The 20,428-nt window shown below is 22.7% G+C and overlaps 5 protein-coding genes across 5 annotated transcripts; 1 reads left to right on the top strand and 4 right to left on the bottom strand.

Moving 5' to 3' along the window:
• The first annotated feature begins 9,366 nt into the window (after nucleotides 1-9,366).
• Nucleotides 9,367-9,807, top strand: LOC128956831 (uncharacterized). The gene has a single exon (XM_054302542.1). The coding sequence runs from the start codon at nucleotides 9,367-9,369 to the stop codon at nucleotides 9,805-9,807; it is 441 nt and encodes a 146-aa protein (XP_054158517.1).
• Nucleotides 9,808-12,885: 3,078 nt separating this feature from the next.
• LOC128956927 (interferon-induced, double-stranded RNA-activated protein kinase-like) lies at nucleotides 12,886-13,732 on the bottom strand. The gene is made up of 2 exons (XM_054302639.1): nucleotides 13,272-13,732; nucleotides 12,886-13,200 (listed from the first exon to the last, which is right to left on the bottom strand). Exons 1-2 carry the CDS (start codon nucleotides 13,709-13,711, stop codon nucleotides 12,888-12,890), a joined length of 753 nt encoding a protein of 250 aa, XP_054158614.1. The 5' UTR covers nucleotides 13,712-13,732; the 3' UTR covers nucleotides 12,886-12,887.
• Nucleotides 13,733-13,986: 254 nt separating this feature from the next.
• Nucleotides 13,987-16,764, bottom strand: LOC128956830 (E3 ubiquitin-protein ligase HERC2-like). Its single transcript, XM_054302541.1, has 4 exons — nucleotides 16,632-16,764; nucleotides 15,573-16,274; nucleotides 14,323-15,188; nucleotides 13,987-14,025 (listed from the first exon to the last, which is right to left on the bottom strand). Exons 1-4 carry the CDS (start codon nucleotides 16,762-16,764, stop codon nucleotides 13,987-13,989), a joined length of 1,740 nt encoding a protein of 579 aa, XP_054158516.1.
• A 485-nt stretch (nucleotides 16,765-17,249) lies between these two features.
• LOC128956827 (uncharacterized) lies at nucleotides 17,250-18,415 on the bottom strand. The gene is made up of 2 exons (XM_054302540.1): nucleotides 17,709-18,415; nucleotides 17,250-17,305 (listed from the first exon to the last, which is right to left on the bottom strand). Exons 1-2 carry the CDS (start codon nucleotides 18,346-18,348, stop codon nucleotides 17,250-17,252), a joined length of 696 nt encoding a protein of 231 aa, XP_054158515.1. The 5' UTR covers nucleotides 18,349-18,415.
• Nucleotides 18,416-18,530: 115 nt separating this feature from the next.
• LOC128956826 (RCC1 and BTB domain-containing protein 1-like) lies at nucleotides 18,531-19,569 on the bottom strand. The gene is made up of 3 exons (XM_054302539.1): nucleotides 18,786-19,569; nucleotides 18,618-18,677; nucleotides 18,531-18,541 (listed from the first exon to the last, which is right to left on the bottom strand). Exons 1-3 carry the CDS (start codon nucleotides 19,558-19,560, stop codon nucleotides 18,531-18,533), a joined length of 846 nt encoding a protein of 281 aa, XP_054158514.1. The 5' UTR covers nucleotides 19,561-19,569.
• Between the last annotated feature and the right edge of the window lie 859 nt (nucleotides 19,570-20,428).

Raw genomic sequence — 20,428 nt, 5'->3', positions numbered from 1 at the left:
CTCAAATAATATTTAACCATTCAAAAGTTATACAAAAATTACGCAACGCAAGAACATTTGACCGCCTTTATATATGTCTCATAAAACATAAAATTTTATTTATTTAAAGATTATTTTTTAACTAACTGATAATTTTTTTTATGATTATTAGTTTAGTTTAGTTATATAAAATATTTCATAAACAGCTAAAGTATTTTATTTTTATATATATTTCAGTTTGTAACGTATATATTATATATAAAATTAAAAAAACATAAATAACTCTATTAATTGTTTTATTATGTCTATAAACTTAAATTAATTATTAAAAAAATTAATTAATAATTTTATTTAAATTTAATACAATTTAAAAAAAATGTTGGTGGTTACATGAGATATTTATTACTTAACTTTAATTTCTTAACATTAATTTGATAAAAAAATTTAGTATTTATTATTTTGTAGATTAAACAAATCACTATAGAAACTTTTTAGTAATAACGTATAAATATAATACAAATTATAGGTATATAATAAATAACAAATATTTTAATAGCAAATAAGTTTTGTTAAATATTTTTGTTTCTAAGTTATATAAAAAAATATTATAAAAATATTTATATATAAATATTAATAAAATGTCATTAGTATTATTATTTAATTTACCATTAATAAAAATGACAATTTATTTGAATTAATATTTTAAATAATTTAATACTATTCAATATTTAACAACAATCTAATATTAATAATAATAATGTCTATAAATGATTTGTTTGATAAATTTGAATTATGTAAACAAATACCACAACAATTGAAAAATGAAATTAAATTATTTCATTGCGATAAAGATTATACATTAAATAAATATAACGTATGGTTTGTTACCGCATATGATCAATGCTATACATTAGGTTATAATACATTTGGTATACTAGGTTTGGGCCATAACTACGATATTAATAAACCAGAATTACTACCAGAATTATGTCTGAAAAATATTACGAAATTTATTTGCGGCAATGATTTTGCTATGTGTTTGACACGTGACCATCAAATATATAGTTGGGGCGACAATGATAGCAGTATTTGTTTTACAAGCAATGAATTTAGTAAACCCGAGATTATTAAATCGTTGTCAGATAAATGTATTGTCGATATTACGTGCGGTTGGATTCATGCACTGGCACTAAGCAGTGACGGCACTGTCTATGGATGGGGCGATAACAGTGACGGACAGTGCGGTTGCGGACAACAAACAAAATACATCGATAATCCCAATCGTATAATATTTCCATTATTTTCAATTATTAAATCAATTTATTGCGATAATTATTGTTCGTTTGCCATAACTAACGATGGACTTGTCTATAGTTGGGGCGATAATAGTAATTATCAATTGGGTCATAAAAATAATAATAACAATAATAATAATACTAAAAAATCAATTATAAAACCAGAATTAATACCGAATTTAAATAAAATAAAAAAGATTTCTTTCACTGAAAATCATATGACATATATGCTAACAAAAAATGGTTTTGTCTTTCAATGCGGTAAATATAATAATACTATTGCATATATTAAACCCGAATTAATGAACGAATTAAATAATATTAATGATATATTTAATAATTTTGTCGAAATTAACAATAGTTATTATCAATTAAACTATGATTATAACAAAACAAATCTAATGCAAACTAAAATTAATAATAATAATAATAAAGCTAGTTTTGATGAAATTATAGCTGAAATATATGGAAAAACAATTAAAACAATTAATTTAGAAAATTATGACCAACAATATGGTAAAAATTCATCATTTAATTTAATTAATAAGCTATCGATAGTCAAAAATAATAAATCAATTGGTTTACTAGAAAATGATATCAAATTATTTTATAACGATTTATTTAAATGCTATAATTGTTTATTTGATTGCCATAACCATAATATATGGTTTGTAACCACTGATGATAAATGCTATACATTTGGTCGTAATCGATATGGTATACTTGGTTTGGGTCATAACAACAACACTAATATCAATGAACCACAAGTTATACCTGAATTGTGTCAGAAAAATATTTGTAAATTTTTTATCGGTAATGATTTTGGATTGTGTTTAACAAGTGATCAACAAATATATAGTTGGGGTTCAAATCAATGCAAACAATTAGGTAGACATACCAATAGTAGCGATAATAAATTTAATAAACCAGCGCTAATTGACCATCTAATGGATAAATTTATTACTGATATAAAGTGTGGTTGGTATCACTCGCTGGCCCTAACCAGCAATGGCACTGTCTATGGATGGGGTGATAACAGGGATGGACAGTGCGGTTGCGGACAACAAACCCATTATATTGATAGTCCAATTCGTGTTAAATTTCCGGAAAATATTATTATTAAATCAATTTATTGTTATATTAATTGTTCATTTGCTATAACTAGCGATGGACTAGTTTACAGTTGGGGTAATAATTATGCTAATCTATTGGGCCATAAAAATCTAGTTGTCTATAAAAATCCAAGATTGATAAAAAATTTAAAAAACATTAAATCAATTGCAACTAATACAACATTTGATTTAACCGATGAAACAGTTATTACATATTTTTTGACAACCGATGGCTATTTGTATCAGTGCGGCAAAAATAAACTATTTATCATCCAATTGAATCAATTGAGTATTAATTCAGTTTCAGATATTTATTGCAATCTAATCGAAACAAATGATTTGAAATATTATAGATTACAATACAATTTAACAGTTAAATTATGTAAATTAAATTACAAAACATTTGTAGATTTAATTGCTGATAAACGAAAAATTACGTTGAAATCAGTTAATTTAAAATTATATTCAAAATCAATTAACCATATTTATGAAAAACTAAATTATTTTTATAATAATTTTCAATCAACTAATGTATTGGGTTCGGGAAGTTTTGGTACTGTTAACGAAGTCAGAGATAAAGAAACTAATAAATTGTTTGCTATAAAAACTATAATTATAAATAGTGAGTATAAATAAATAAAAAAAACTAATTTTTATTAAAAAAAAAAATATTTTAATTATTCAATTTATATAGATACTAAAATTAAAAATGAATTACTAATCGAAGAAGTTAAACATTTAAAGAAACTACAATCAAAATTTGTGATCAATTGTTATGACGCGTGGTTTGAATCCAATATAATATACATTCAAATGGAGTTATGTTCACAAAATCTTAAACATATAATCGATTTAAAGACAAAATTATTCAAACGACTAACCAATAAACCGATGAATTCAATTGAATATTATATTACTAGTCATCTGATGATAGAAATATGTGAATGCGTTGATTATTTACATACCCGTAAACCGCCGGTTATTCATCGGGATCTGAAACCGGCAAATATACTCATCAATAACAGACCCATTGATAATCGGTTCATTAAATTGTGTGACTTTGGTTTGGCCACTGAACACATTAGGATAGCTTCGCAATCAAAATCGCATACAAAATCTGTGGGAACATCTAAATATATGGCACCAGAAGTTAACAATGGCATCAATAGGGCGGCATATAATGAAAAAAGTGATATCTTTAGTATGGGAATGATATTTATGGACTTATTTGATCTAGATGATCCATTGTCGTATGTTTTTTACATTAAGTTTTATAATTTTATCTATAAAAGTTTTTTTTTTAAAAATACTAGAAAGTCAATAATATGCAAAAGTTTAGAAATTTATTATATATATATATATATACAGTATATATATTATATATAATATCTATATAATTTATATTAATTTATATTTTTTTTATTTCATTTTTTTTACTAATAATAGATTTAGAAAATACAAGAAAACAAATTTATTGGAAAATATGCAAAACATTGTAAATTTATTAAAATCAATGATACAACCAGTATATGCTAATAGAACAATGTCTAATGAAATTATCAAAGATAAATACAAATATATTAATTCAAATCTAATTGATCAACAATTGTTTGATCAATTAATTATATCAGTACCAACTGGTGATGATAATAATACTGATATATTCAAAGAAATATTTAAATGTAAATTTGTCATTGATTACGAAAACAATTATAATAATAATAGCCATAATAATGTTAAATCAATTAATTATTATAATAATAATTATTATTTATTGATAATAATAATATCAATACTAATAGCAACAGTTTCAATATTAGTAACATTTATAATGTATTTATTTTAGTTAAAAATAAGTAAAACATTGAGAAAAAACAAAATATTATTTTAGTTTGCATGTTTTATGTTTCTATTAATTTTTAATAAACGTTTTAATAATAATTTCTAATAAACAGTTTTGATAAAAATTGATATTAAACTGTTATTAAGTAATATATAGTATAACTTGTAATCTAACAATACAATTTTTATTAAACAATCAATTAAAATATTGATTATTAATAAATCTTATCAAATATAGTAATAAGTACTTAATATATTAATAATTATATATTTTTCATTAATTTATGGGAATATAAATGTTTTAAATTATATTATTAATATAAAAAAATATTATTATTATTATTGTCATTATATTAATTAATAAAGTATGTAAACAATGTATAAATTTAATATCAATTTGAAGTTACAAAATATTTAAAAAAAAATATTTTTATTAAATTTGTAGTTAAAAAATAATAGTTTTATTTTTAATAAAAATGTTTTTTTACATTGAAAAATTATAAGTACTTTATTTTATACTTTTAAGATTATTATTATAGTAACTTTATAATTATCAATAATTGATATTAATTATTAACTATACAGTATATAATGTATATTAAAATAGTTTTTGTTTAAATTTTTGTTGCATTAATACGCAGTAGATTTTAATAATATGTATTTATATAAATAATAAAAAAACATACATATAAAAGTGATTTTTGTTTACTGTAAATAATTCAAATAAACTTTTAATTTCAACTATTTTAGAAAAATAAAAAAATAATTTCTGTAAATTAAAATAAATAATATTAAAAAATAATATACAGATTATATTATTATCATATATATATATGTGATTATTTAGTTGGACAAAGTTGAATTAAGATAATAAAATATTTAAACTGTTTATATTTTCATATAATATAAGCATATTTAGTTATGATAAGCTATTAACTATTAAATAATTTATAATAATGTCTATAAATGAGTTGTTTAATAAATTTGGATTATGTCAACATATACCACAACAATTGAAAAATCAAATCAAATTATTTCATTGCGACCGCAGTAGTGTAAGGTTTGTGACAAATGATGATCAATGCTATACATTAGGTGATAACTGGAATGGTATACTTGGTTTGGGTCACGACATTGATGTCTATGAACCAAAAGTTATACCAGAATTGTGTCAGAAAAATGTCGAAAAATTTGTTTTCGGAAATGATTTTGGATTGTGTTTAACAAATGATCAACAAATATATAGTTGGGGTTCAAATCAATACAAACAATTGGGTAGATATACCAGTGATAAGTACAGTAAACCAGCAATTATTACATTACTAACCTATAAATGTATTATTGATATTACTTGTGGATCAAATCATTCACTGGCACTAAGCAGTGATGGCATTGTCTATGGATGGGGTCATAACAGCTGCGGACAGTGTGGTTGCGGACAACAAACTGAATGTATTGATAGTCCGATTCGTATTATATTTCCTATGCTTTCTATTATTGAATCAATTAATTGTTACACTAGTTGTTCATTTGCCATAACTATGGATGGATTTTGGATACAGTTGGGGTATAAATAGTTTAAGTAAATTTTATTATAGATATGAGGATAAAGATAATTTAAAACCACAATTAGTATCAAATATAAATAAAATTAAAAAAAATCCTAATGATACTGATTATAAATTTATATTAACAAAAACAGGAAATTTGTATTATCGCTATTATGATTACGATTTAGAAAGATATGAATTTGAATTCAAACTAATTTATGAAGAAAATAATATTATGGATATATTTGATAATTATGTAAACATTAATAATAATTATTATGAATTAGATTTTGTTTATAACGAAATTATTCCAAAAAAATATGAAATAACTAAAAATAATTTTGATGAACTTGTTGCTGATATTTATGAGGAACTAATCGTTACCATTAATGTTGAAGATTATAATAAAAAATATGGTTATAATTGTGCCATAAATTTAATGAACAAATTTCCAATATTACAAAAAATATCAGCTGAAAGTAATATTAAATTATTTCATTATAATAGAAGAAATATATGGTTTCAAACAAATGATAGTCAATGCTATACATTGGGTTATTATTTGGTTTGATTTATTTGAGTTTGGTTTTAACAATATATTTGAGGAACCAAAATTTATACCCGAATTGTCTAATAAAAGCATTAATAAATTTGTTTTCGGATTGGATTTTGTATTATGTTTAACCAATAATCAACAACTATATAGTTGGGGTTCAAATAAATACAAACAATTGGGTAGACATTCCAGTGATGATGACTTCATTAAACCAGAGATTATAACATTTCTTAACGATAAATGTATTATTGATATTACTTGCGGTTCACATCATTCACTGGCCCTAACCAGTGATGGCATTGTCTATGGATGGGGTCATAACATTTGGGGACAGTGTGGTTGCGGACAACTAACTGATGATATTGATAGTCCCACACGTATTAAATTTCCATCAGTTGCTGTCATTAAATCAATTTATTGCTATACTAACAGTTCATTTGCCATAACAATTGATGGACACGTATACAAATGGGGTATTTATTTTCAAAAAGTATACTTCAAACCAAAAATAATTAGAAATATAGAAAAAATAGAAAATATAAAAACAATATCATTGTATAATAACGATATAACTTTAATTATTTATTTTTTAACAAATGATGGATATTTGTATCAATACGGATATATTGATAATTTATTTATTAAATTAAGTTCAGTTGGTATTAATTTAATTACCAATATTCACTATAATCTAATACAAACTTCTGATAATAAATGTTATAAATTAAAATACGAACATAAAGTTAATATGAAAAAACTAGATTACAATAATTTTATTGATTTAATTGCTGATATCTATGAAATCACAGATAAAACAGTTAATATTAATTTATATTTAAATTCAATCAACAAAATCAATGAAAAACTAAATAATTTTCAAAATAATTTTCAAATGACAAAACTATTGGGTTCGGGAAGTTTTGGTACAGTTAATGAAGTCATAGATAAAGATACTAATTATTTGTTTGCTATTAAAATTATAATTTTAAATTGTAAGTATATAATTTATTTCAATTAAATAATTATTAAATTTTGATTTATTTAAAATTTAGCAAATAATCTGAAAAATTATTCAATTGAAGGAGAAGTTAAACATTTAATGAAACATAAGTCAAATTTTGTAGTCACTTGTTATGACGCGTGGTATGAATCAAACATTTTATACATTCAAATGGAGTTATGTTCACAAAGTTTTAAGGATTTTATTCAATTAAAATCAAAAACATTTCAAAGACTAACCACTTAACCAATAGATTGTATCGAGTATTACATATCAAGTCATCTGATGTTAGAATTGTGTGAATGCGTTGATTACTTACATACCCGCAAACCACCGGTTATTCATCGGGATCTAAAGCCGGCAAATATACTCATCAATAATAAACCCACTGATAATAGGTTTATTAAATTGGGTGACTTTGGTTTAGCCACTGAACACAATAGGATTGGTTCGCAATCGGAATTACACACAAAAAACAAAGGAACGCCTAAATATATGGCACCAGAAGTTTGTAGTACAGACACAAATAGAGTAGCATATAATGAAAAAAGTGATATCTATAGTATGGGAATGATATTAATGGATTTATTTGGTATAGATGATGCAAACTTGTAAGTTTTTTTTAAAATTTATTTAAATTAATTAATATTTTTCATTAAAAAATTATTTTTAATTTTTATTTATATTTTTTTATTTTATAATAGCTTGACTACTAATAAAAAAACTAACATTTCTAAATACATGACAAATATTATCAAATTGATACAATTAATCATTCAACCGGTCTATCATAATAGACCCGATTGTAGTCATATTATACGAAATAAAAGCAAATATATTAATGAAGATTTAATTAATATTGCTTTGTATAATCAATAAGTTATATCAGTTCATAATTGTGATGATAATAATAATAACAGTGATATATTTAGACATATAATTTATTATAAATCAATTTTAGATATCAATATTGATGATTGTAAAATTTGTTATAATAATAATAATAGTGTAGACAATAGTTATACAAACAAGAGTTGCACTTCAGAAAATAGTAGTGATAGTGATAAACATTAGTATAAAGATAAAAATGAAAATAGGATGAATTATTGGAATACTTATATAGGCAGTGATAGTGATAGTGATAATATTTTGCATTTTGAATTAAAGTAAAATTAAACCTATAATTATATTTAAATTTATCAAGTTTGTGTAAAAAATTATTTTTAATTAAATTTTAAAAATATTTATAGAAAAACTAAACTTATTAAACATTAAATAAAATTAATGAACAGCTAAATAATTTTAATAATAATTAAACTAATACAGATGTTCAGAAATTGTTTTAAAAATAATAGATATTTAAAACTAAAAAAATTAGAAATTTAGAAAATATAAAAGCAATATCAGCATATAATAAACATATTATTTTTATTATATATTTTTTTTTAAAAAATGATGGATATTTGTATGAATACGGATTTATAAATAAATTATTTATTAAAATAACTTCAATTGGTATTAATTTAATTACAGATAAGTATTATAATGTAATCAAAACAAATGATAATAAATGTTATAAATTATAATACGAACAAACAATTAATATTTATAAAAAAACTAGATTACAATAAAGTTATTGATTTAATAGCTGATAAATATGAAATTACAAGTAAAACAATTGACATTCAATTATATTTAAATTCAATCAACAAAATTAATGAAAAACTAAATAATTTTAATAATAATTTTCAAATGACTAAACTATTGGGTTCGGGAAGCTTTGGTACAGTTAATGAAGTCAACGAAAAAAATACTAATAAATTGTTTGCCATTAAAACTATAATTTTAAATTGTAAGTATTAAAATTTAATTAAACTAAATAAGTATTAAGTTTAAATTTATATTATATATAGATAATAAAAATGAAAATGATTCAATTGAACCAGAAGTCAAACACTTAATAAAACTTAAGTCAAAATTTGTAGTCATTTGTTATGACGCGTGGTTTGAATCAAATATTTTATACATTCAAATGGAGTTATGTTCACAAAGTTTTAAAGATTTTATTGAATTAAAATCAAAAACATTTCAAAGACTAACCACTCAACCAATAGATTGTATCGAGTATTATATTACAAGTCATCTGATGTTAGAAATATGTGAATGCGTTGATTACTTACATACCCGCAAACCACCGGTTATTCATCGGGATCTAAAACCGGCGAATATACTCATTAATAATAAACCAACTGATAATCGGTTCATTAAATTGGGTGACTTTGGTTTGGCCACTGAACACATTAGGATTGGTTCACAATCAAAATCACATACAAAATTTGTGGGAACACCTGATTATATGGCACCAGAAGTTCACAATGGCATCGATAGGGCGTCATATAATGAAAAAATTGATATCTATAGTATGGGAATGGTATTAATGGGTTTATTTGATCTAGATGATCCTAATTTGTAAGTATTTAATCAATAGTATTTTTGAATACTTTTACAATTTAATTTTTATTGATTTTTTAATAGTGATAATTTAATTATTTATAAGGAAACAAATATTTATAATAATATGAAAAATATTATCCAATTAATTCAATCAATGTTACAACCRATATATWGTGATAGGCCATCGTGTAGTGATATTATTCAAGATAAATGCAATTATATTAATGAAGATTTAGTTAATATTGWATTGTTTAGTCAATCAGTTATATCTGATCATAAATGCGATGATAATAGTAGTGATATATTTCGACAAATTTTTAAATCTAAATCAAATTTTCTGGACATCAATACTGATGACTGCAGTGTTTGTTATACTAATGATAATAATAATATTATTAATAATAATACAGTTAGTAGTGATTGTGATGATGATAGTAATGATTCAGATGATAGTATTGATAATAATACAGTTAGTAGTTTTATTAATAGTAGTAGTGATAGTGAAGATATTAGTGATTCAAATGATTGTAGCAATAAAATTTCTAAATTGAAATAAAAATTAGTAAATTAGTAACAAATTAGTAAAAAAAAAGATTAGTAAATAACATATTTTATTGAGAATCAATATTATGCTTCAAACTATACTTAAATCACTATTAATAATATATAATAAAAAATATCATATTAAAATTTTTATAAATAGTTTAAATATTTGTTATTTTGTAATATTATATAAAGAAATAATAAAATAATAGTTAAATTTATATAATTATTTTATTATAAGATTGTATATATTTATTAATTAAAATAAAAAATCTAATTTATAATTATTACTCTATAATTAAATATTTAAATAAGTATTTAAATTTTTTAGAAATATTTTATATTTAATATATGTTATAATATAAGTAATATTTAACAAAATTATAATCAATTATTCTTATTGATTAGATTTTTTAATTTAATTAATAAATAAATACAATCTTATAATAAAATAATTATTTAAATTTAATTATTATTTTATTATTTCTTTATATAATATTACAAAATAACAAATATTTATTAACTATTTATAAAAATTTCAATATGATATTTTTTATTATATATTATTAATAGTGTCTTAAGTATAGTATAAGTTTGAAACATAATATTGATTCTCAATAAAAATATGTTATTTTGTATCGATTTAATGCAGAAATATTTAATCGACATTTTTTATTAAGATTGATTTTGAGAGACATTTCCTAAATATTTATTGAGTATAATTGATGTCTAACTGGGAGTTCCCGACAGTAGTAGTATTAGTAGTAGTGATCGTCTCGACAAAGGTAACGACAAATACCTTTACTTTCATCAATCGGCCGGCTATAGGATGACTGTCGAGATGAGTCGCCATCTTGTCTTATATACTGTTTTATGGTTGACAACAATCTTATCATCTAATTATACACATAAAAGATTATTAGCTATTTTATATATACTATATATTGTATTTTATAAAATTATTATTGTTTGTTTAGATATTATTATCATTAATAATAAATCTATTAATCATCATTATTTACACTAGTTTTATCTAAAATCTGAATATTTGTCGTCTAATGTATAGAAATTTTTATTAATAAAAAAAATTAAAACATATTTTCATCTAAAGTTATATACAGTAATAAATTAATTAATTATATAGCTTATATAGATTTATATAACTTATTTTTTTCATGTGAACTTTTCCATTTAAACAAATGTTAACTGGTAATTGTTAATAGTTATCTAACTGTAATCGTTGATCACTTATTATAATCACAATTTCGCTGTAGAAACGAGTCCTTTAGGTGTAGGTGTTTGGGTTGTGTATAAGTCGATACTTGTTGTTGTTGTTGTTGTTATTAGTCATCATTGGCTTCATTTGGGAGTTCCATGTATTCTAACCAAAATTTACATTCACCATTTTTATGGCATTCAACATTATAACTTTTATTAATATCAAATTTATGTTGTTTTTTTAATTTTATAGTTTAATAGAAAAAAACATGAATGTTTTGTGTTTAACTATTATTGGTTAGAAAATTTAATTATAAAATAATAAATAGCTATCAATTAATTATAACATTATTTTAAAAATATAATTAACTAAATAAATAATTGAAAAAATTTAATAGATTTATAATTGTGTTTAATTTTTTAAAGTTATATACATTTTTTTTTAATTTGAACAACAAGTATCGACTTATACATTACCTAACATTTAAATAATTGAATAATTTTTTTAAATGCGCTTGAAATGCTTTTTAAAAAACTAAATAAATAATTGTAAAATTTAATAGATATATTTTTTTATAATAATAAAAACTAGTAAAACTGTTTGTAGAATTTTAATGTCAATTATTAAGTTTATTAACTTATTATTACTTTTTTTTAATAAAAGAATTAATTAATTAATTAATTAAAAAGAACCATATTATTAATTAATGTTAAATCAACAATATATAAATTATGTAATTTGTATATATATATATGGTTATAAAGGGAGGGGTTAGTGGGTAAAACTTTTTATCCCGCTGATATTTTAATATATTTGCAAAAATATTTTTGAAATATTTACTTAATTATTTATTTAAATAAAATTTTAAAAATTATTAATTAAAATTTTTAAAAAATATTTATTGTTTTACTAACTTTATTTATGTTAAACTTTTATTTAAATTGTAATATGGTTACTGTCTATTGACAAATAAGTATTTTTTTTATTTTATTACTTGAATATTTTAATTAAAATATGTTATATATATATATATATATATTTGTTTTATATATAAATTATAAAATCAATATAAAATCAATCGTATAAAATATTTTTAAAATAATAATTTTATTAACAAAAAATAATTCTTGATTAAAACATTATAATTCATAAAGTTTTTATAAATAATTTATTTCATTATACTTAATAAATATATACTAGATTATTTTTTATAATAAATATATACTAGATTATTTTTTATAATAAATATATAGTTTTATAAAATCACAACATGGCTTGTTAATATTATATTTTGGTAATTAAGTTAGATTATAAATTAATTAATTTAGGAAAAAAATTTAAAACGTAATATTCAAACAGTTAGTTTTGATGCAAACAAATGTATAGAAAATTTCCCAAAATTCTGGCTCTGAATCCCTGTCCACTGACCGAAGTTCACGTTCTCTTTGTCTAATTTGATGTAGTTTTTCATTAAACATTATTTTATCATTAGTAACAACAGTCATATCGATAGCCCATTCCTTATATTTTGCAATGATTTGAGCACAAGTAGGTCTCTCTTCATATATAGGTTTCATTGTTTCGTTAATAATTCTCAATAGTCTAACATATTTATCATTCCAAACGGTTTCCATATATTTATTAGAATTACTATTTTAAAAAAAACAAATAATTTTTTTTATAAAAAAAATATTTAATAAAATATTTTATTTAATACAAACTCATTGACATCCGTATCGAACAAATCTTCAATAATAGCACTAATACTATAGACATCAGCTTTGGTATTATATTTACGACCTTTTTCTACTTCCGGTGCCATATATTTTGTTGTTCCCACACCTATTGTATGACTTTGCGATAGCTTTTCGTGAACTGTTATTAATCCTAAATCACATAACTTAATGAACCGTCCGTTTCGGATATCGTCGGCAATCAATATGTTATGTGGTTTGAGATCCCTGTGAATGATCGGTGGTTTGCAATCTTCATGTAAATATCGTACAGATTCTAATATTTCTAACAATAATTCACACGTAATATAATACTCCATACAATCCATGAGTTGTTCATCTGATGACTGATGTCTATCAAATACCTGTGCTTTTAATTTGATGGCATCATTCAGACTCATTATACAATATTCCATTGCTATATACATAGATTTGTTAGAAATCCAATCTGTATAGACATTAACTAAATATTTTGACGTTTTTTCATAAAGTGTAATTAATTCTGTAAATATATCACGAATCTTCCAATTATTAGATTCATAACCTAATAATAAAAATATTTATAATTTAAAATTTTTAAGTAGAATTTTAATAATAATTTAATATTAACCTGGTAACTTAATTATTTTTATTGCTGTAATTAATTTTTCAAATTTATGTCTGCATTTATATACCGATCCAAAGCCACCCGAACCCAATAGTTTCAATTCATCATAACATCGAGTATAATCATTAGTAATATCTATAAATTAAATTAATAAATTAAATTAATATAATTTTTTTTATTAATAATAAACTTACCTTTATATTTAATATCTGTAGATTTTTTTTTGATTGATTTAATAAGATTTTCAATGAATTCATTTATATTATCATTAAATTCACTTAAATCATATGTTTTATATGTTAATTGATATTTATTAGCACAATAATCAAAATAATTATTGTAATCAGTTTTAATTATTTCGCCATTCATATAATTATATACAAAATTATTTATTAAATAATAATAATTTCTAATATTCCACTTATAAGATACAATCGATTGTATTTCAATATATTGATTAAATAATTTTGATAATTTTGGCGTTTTCTGAATATCAATCTCATTGTTTTCATTGTAATATTTACCACAAAAATAGATTTCTTTTCTATAATTAGTGAAAAAATATGTAATCCCTGTTCCCGATTGTATGGATGTAATGGCAGACAAATTGCATATTAATGTTGGTTTTATTATTCTAAATTTATTGCAATAATGACCCAATTGATTGTTACGATTTTGACCCCAACTAAACACCTGTCCATCCATTGTCAATGCAAACGATGAGTTATCAAAACAGTGAACAGATTTTATACAATAATTGTCACTAAATTTAATCTTTTCGGGTCTAATGATATCATAATTGTTGTGTCGGCTACCGATTTGTCCGAAAGTATTATTACCCCAACCATACACTTCATTATTATTTTTGGTTACAACTAATGTATGATATGAACCACAACTAACATCGCTTACTAAATCATTTTTTGCATTGATTTGTATAATCATTGGTTTATTATATAAACTATTTTTAAATCCCTGTCCCAATTGTCCACAAATATTATAACCACAACTATAAACATAGTTATCACTCGAAATACAAACGAAAAAATTATTTCCATTTATGAAATTAATAATATTTTTATGTCTCAGATGAATGATCTCTTGTGGTTCACTCACCCACCGGTTGTGTCCCAAACCTAGTGATCCCTTGTGATTAGCACCCAATCCATAGACCCGATCATCTTTGGTTACAAACAGCATATTAACTCCCAAACTATCGTCAAACACATAAAATCTTTCAATACATTTGATCCAATCAATTGGTGTTAAGTCTTTTATTCTTAAATTTTCAATAAATTCTGATTTTATAAAATTAATTCTATTTTCAATGAATTTAATTTCATTGGCTGTAAATTCATTAGACTTTTCAATTGTTTTATAAGTTGTATTGAATTTATTGACACAATAATCAAAATAATTAGTATAATCTGTTTTAATTAATTTATTTTTTATAATTTCAAATATACTGTTATTAATTGAAGACCAAAATAGTTCATCTTCTCTACTAAAAGATCTAATAAATTGAATGTCTTTGAATTTGTTAAAACATTGCAATAATTTTGGTGTTGTCTGAATAATATTATTGTTGTTTTTATTATAATAATAACCACAAATATAAACCATATTTTTTATATTATTAAGAAAATATGTATTACGAAAACCACATTTTACTGATGTAATACCATTCAAATTGCATATCAATTGTGGTAAACATATTTTCGTATCATTAGAATTAAGACCCAATATATTTGCACTATTAGAACCCCAACTAAACACCTGTCCATCCATTGTCAGTGCAAACGATGAACAATCAAAACAGTGAACAGATTTTATACTATAATTACCACTGAAGTGAATCTTTTCGGGTGTAGTGATAGTATCACAAGTGATGTCTCGGCTACCGATTTGTCCGTAACTATTACTACCCCAACCATACACTTCATTATTATTTTCGGTTACAACTAATGTATGATATGAACCACAACTAACATCGATTACTAAATCATTTTTTGCATTGATTTTTATAATCATTGGTCTATTAAATATACTATTTTTAAATCCCTGTCCCAATTGACCATAAATATTATAACCACAACTATAAACACAGTTATCACTCGAAATACAAACGAAAAAATTATATCCATTTATGAAATTAATAATATTTTTATGTCTCAGATGAATGATCTCTTGTGGTTCACTCACCCACCGGTTGTGTCCCAAACCTAGTGATCCCTTGTGATTAGCACCCAATCCATATACCCGATCATCTTTGGTTACAAACAGCATATTAACACCCAAACTGTCGTCAAACACATAAAATCTTTCAATACATTTGATCCAATCAATTGGTGTTAAGTCTTTTATTCTTAAATTTTCAATAAATTCTGATTTTATAAAATTAATTCTATTTTCAATGAATTTAATTTCATTGGCTGTAAATTCATTAGACTTTTCAATTGTTTTATAAGTTGTATTGAATTTATTGACACAATAATCAAAATAATTAGTATAATCTGTTTTAATTAATTTATTTTTTATAATTTCAAATATACTGTTATTAATTGAAGACCAAAATAGTTGTTCTTCTCTACTAAAAGATCTAATAAATTGAATGTCTTTGAATTTGTTAAAACTTTGCAATAATTTTGGTGTCGTCTGAATAATATTATTGTTGTTTTTATTATAATAATAACCACAAATATAAACCATATTTTTTATATTATTAATAAAATATGAATTACGAAAACCACATTTAACTGATGTAATGCCATTTAAATTGCATATCAATTTTGGTAAACATATTTTCGTATCATTACTATTGAGACCCAATTTATTTGCACTATTTTCACCCCAACTAAACACCTGTCCATCCATTGTCAGTGCAAACGATGAACAATCAAAACAGTAAACAGATTTTATACAATAATTACCATTGAAGTCAATCTTTTCGGGTGTAGTGATAGTATCACAAGTGGTGTCTCGGCTACCGATTTGTCCGAAATGATTACTACCCCAACCATACACTTCATTATTATTTTTGGTTATAACTAATATATGATATGAACCACAACTAACATCGCTTACTAAATCATTATTTGCATTGATTTGTATAATAATTGGTTTAATGTATTTATTTTGTTGAGATTTACGACTCAATTGTCGCCGAAAATTATAACCACAAATATAGACACAATTATCACTCGTAATAAAAACAATAAATTTTTCTCCATTTATAAAATTAATAATGTTTTTATATCTCAATTCAATGATCTCCTGTGGTTCACTCACCCACTGGTCGTGTCCCAAACCCAATGATCCCCAATAATTAGCACCCAATCCATAGACCCGATCATCTATAGTTACAAACAGCATATTAACTCCCAAACTGTCGTCAAACACATAAAATCTTTCAATACTTTTGATCAAATCATTTAATTCGAAATTTTCAATAAATTCTGTTTTTATAAAATTAATTGCAAATCCAATTAAATTAATTTCATTGGCTGTAAATTCATGTGTATTTTCATTTGTTTTACACGTTGTATTGAATTTATTGACCAAATAATAAAATTGATTAGTATAATCAGTTTTAATTAATTTATTATTTATAATTTCAAATATACTGTTATCAATTAAACACAAAAATGTTTGTTCATCTTCTTCACTAAATGATCTAATCAATTGAATGTCATTTAATTTGTCAAAATTTTTGTCCAATAATTTTGGTGTCGTCTGAATAATAATATTGTTGTCTTCATTGTAATAATCACCACAAAAATAAACCATATTATTTATATTATTAAGAAAATATGTATTACGATAACCACATTTTACTGATGTAATGCCATTCAAATTGCATATCAATTGTGGTAAACATATTTTCGTATCATTAGAATTAAGACCCAATAAATTTCTACAATTATAACCCCAACAAAACACCTGTCCATCCATTGTCAGTGCAAACGATGAGTTATCAAAACAGTGAACAGATTTTATAAAATAATTGCCATTGAATTCAATCTTTTCGGGTTTAGTGATAGCATCACTAGTGGTGTTTCGGCTACCGATTTGTCCGAATTGATTGCTACCCCAACCATACACTTCATTATTATTATCGATTAAAACTAATGTATGATTTGTACCACAACTCACATCATGTATTAAAAAATCATTTTTTCCATTAATTCTGATAATCATTGGTTTTTTAGTTTCATAATCTTCACATAATCCCTGACCCAATTGTCCGTATCTATTATAACCCCAACTATACAAACAATTATCACTCGTCAAACAAACAATAAATTCAGATCCGTTTATGAAATTAATACACTTTTTATGTCTCAATTCAATGATCTCTTGTGGTTCACTCATACAATGAGAATGTCCTAATCCAAGTATACCGAGTCTATTATTACCCAAACCGTATACCCGATCATTATCTTTGGTTACAAACAGCATATTAACTTCGATATTGTCGTCAAACAAATAAAATTTGTCTATTAATTTGATCCAATCATTTAGCGTTAATTTTCTTAACTCTTTTATTTCAATATATTTTGATTTAATAAAATTAATAGTATTTAATATAAATTTTCTAATATTATCTTGAAATTCATTATTATCAGTATATGTTTTATAAGTTATTGGATATCTATCGACACAATAATCAAAATAATTTGTATAATTTGTTTTTATTATTTTATTTTTTATTAGTTTATAGACAATACCATCCATTAAACACAATGGCGTTCTATCCGTACATTTATAGGATTTCATTGACTGAATATCTGAATATTCGTTACAATTACCCAATAATTTTGGTGTTAATTGTATATCAATTTCATTGTTTTCATTATAATATTGACCACAAAAATATATTTCATTTTTATGATTACTAATAAAAAATGTTATCCAAAATCCTAGTTTTATTGATGTAATACCATTCAAATTGCTTATTAATTGTGGCAAACATATCATCGTTTCCAGGCTATTATGTCCTAATATATTGTCACAATTTTGTCCCCAACTAAACACCTGTCCATCCATTGTCAGTGCAAACGATGAATCTTCAAAACAGTGAACAGATTTTATACAATAATTGCCATTAAATTCAATTATTTTGGGTGTAGTGATGGCATCACAAGTGGTGTTTTGGCTACCGATTTGTCCGTAACTATTACTACCCCAACCATACACTTCATTATTATTTTCGGTTACAACTAATGTATGACTTGAACCACAACTCACATCTCGTATTAAATCATTGTTTGCATTGATTTCTATAATAATTGGTTTATTATATATATTATTTTCGCATATATAACCCAATTGTCCCCATTTATTATAACCACAACTATACACACAACTATCATTTGACACAAATATCATGAATTGTCTACCGTTTATAAAATTAATAATCTTTTTATGTCTCAATTCAATGATCTCTTGTGGTTCACTCACCCACTGATTGTGTCCCAAACCCAGTGATCCGTAATAATTAGCACCCAATCCATAGACCCGATCATCATCTTTGGTAACAAATAGCATATTAGCTCCCAAATCGTCGTCAAACACATAAAATCTTTCAATCCTTTTGATCCAATCATTTGGTTCAATGTCTTGTTTTTCACACATTTTCTGTTGATTTCTGTTTTTCATCTTTACTGACATTTTGACACATTTTGTGTTATAATTGTTATAATTATTTTCACAATTATTTTCTGTTTGACATTACTTCAAATGATATATTGATTTAATTATTTTATTATCATTAATTACTATTTGGTAACTAATAATATTTGGTGTCTATTAAGTATTTAAACTAAAGTCAATTTTGTCTAATAATACATATATTTTTACAAAAAAATTTTTAATATCATATATATAACTAAAATATGTGTAACTAAGTAATTATCTATTTAAGTGTTTGAGTTTGAAATAACTAATCAATATGATTGTTAGTATTATTACTATTATTTTATTTATAATAAAAGCAAAATTATGATTACTAATCTACTTTTATAATTAGTAACTACTTTTTTTTAAAAAAAATACACTATAAATGAATTTATTTAAAGTATTAAACATAATAAATAATTTATTTATATTTATTATACAATTTATTTATTTTTTCAATTATACATTTTCCGTTATTAAATGTTGTTTTGAAAAAAAAGATATTTTGATATTTTTCAAGTATTTCATAGAATTTTATATTAAATAAATTGAACTATGGATATTAATAAGATAGTAAAATACAATAAAATATTTATCATAAACATTTACTAATATATATATAATAATAAACTATTAATAATTAATTATATTAATATATAAATATATAGCTTATCATTTTATTTTATTATTTAATATACTATATATAAAAATATTGATTATTATTGACTTAGTAAATGTATTTCAATAAAATTTATATAAAATATTTTTCTCAATAATTTACTATTTTTTATGTAAAGTATCACTTCGCTTTTTTTACATAAATGTATATATATATACTAAATTTTTAAATTTTGACTTCAGA

This window comes from Oppia nitens, unplaced genomic scaffold (genome assembly GCF_028296485.1).
Source record: "Oppia nitens isolate AA-2021 unplaced genomic scaffold, nextdenovo-longstitch-racon4-pilon3 scaffold33_pilon_pilon_pilon, whole genome shotgun sequence".
Lineage (NCBI taxonomy): Eukaryota > Metazoa > Arthropoda > Arachnida > Sarcoptiformes > Oppiidae > Oppia > Oppia nitens.
This window is presented reverse-complemented; position numbering and strand designations above follow the sequence as displayed.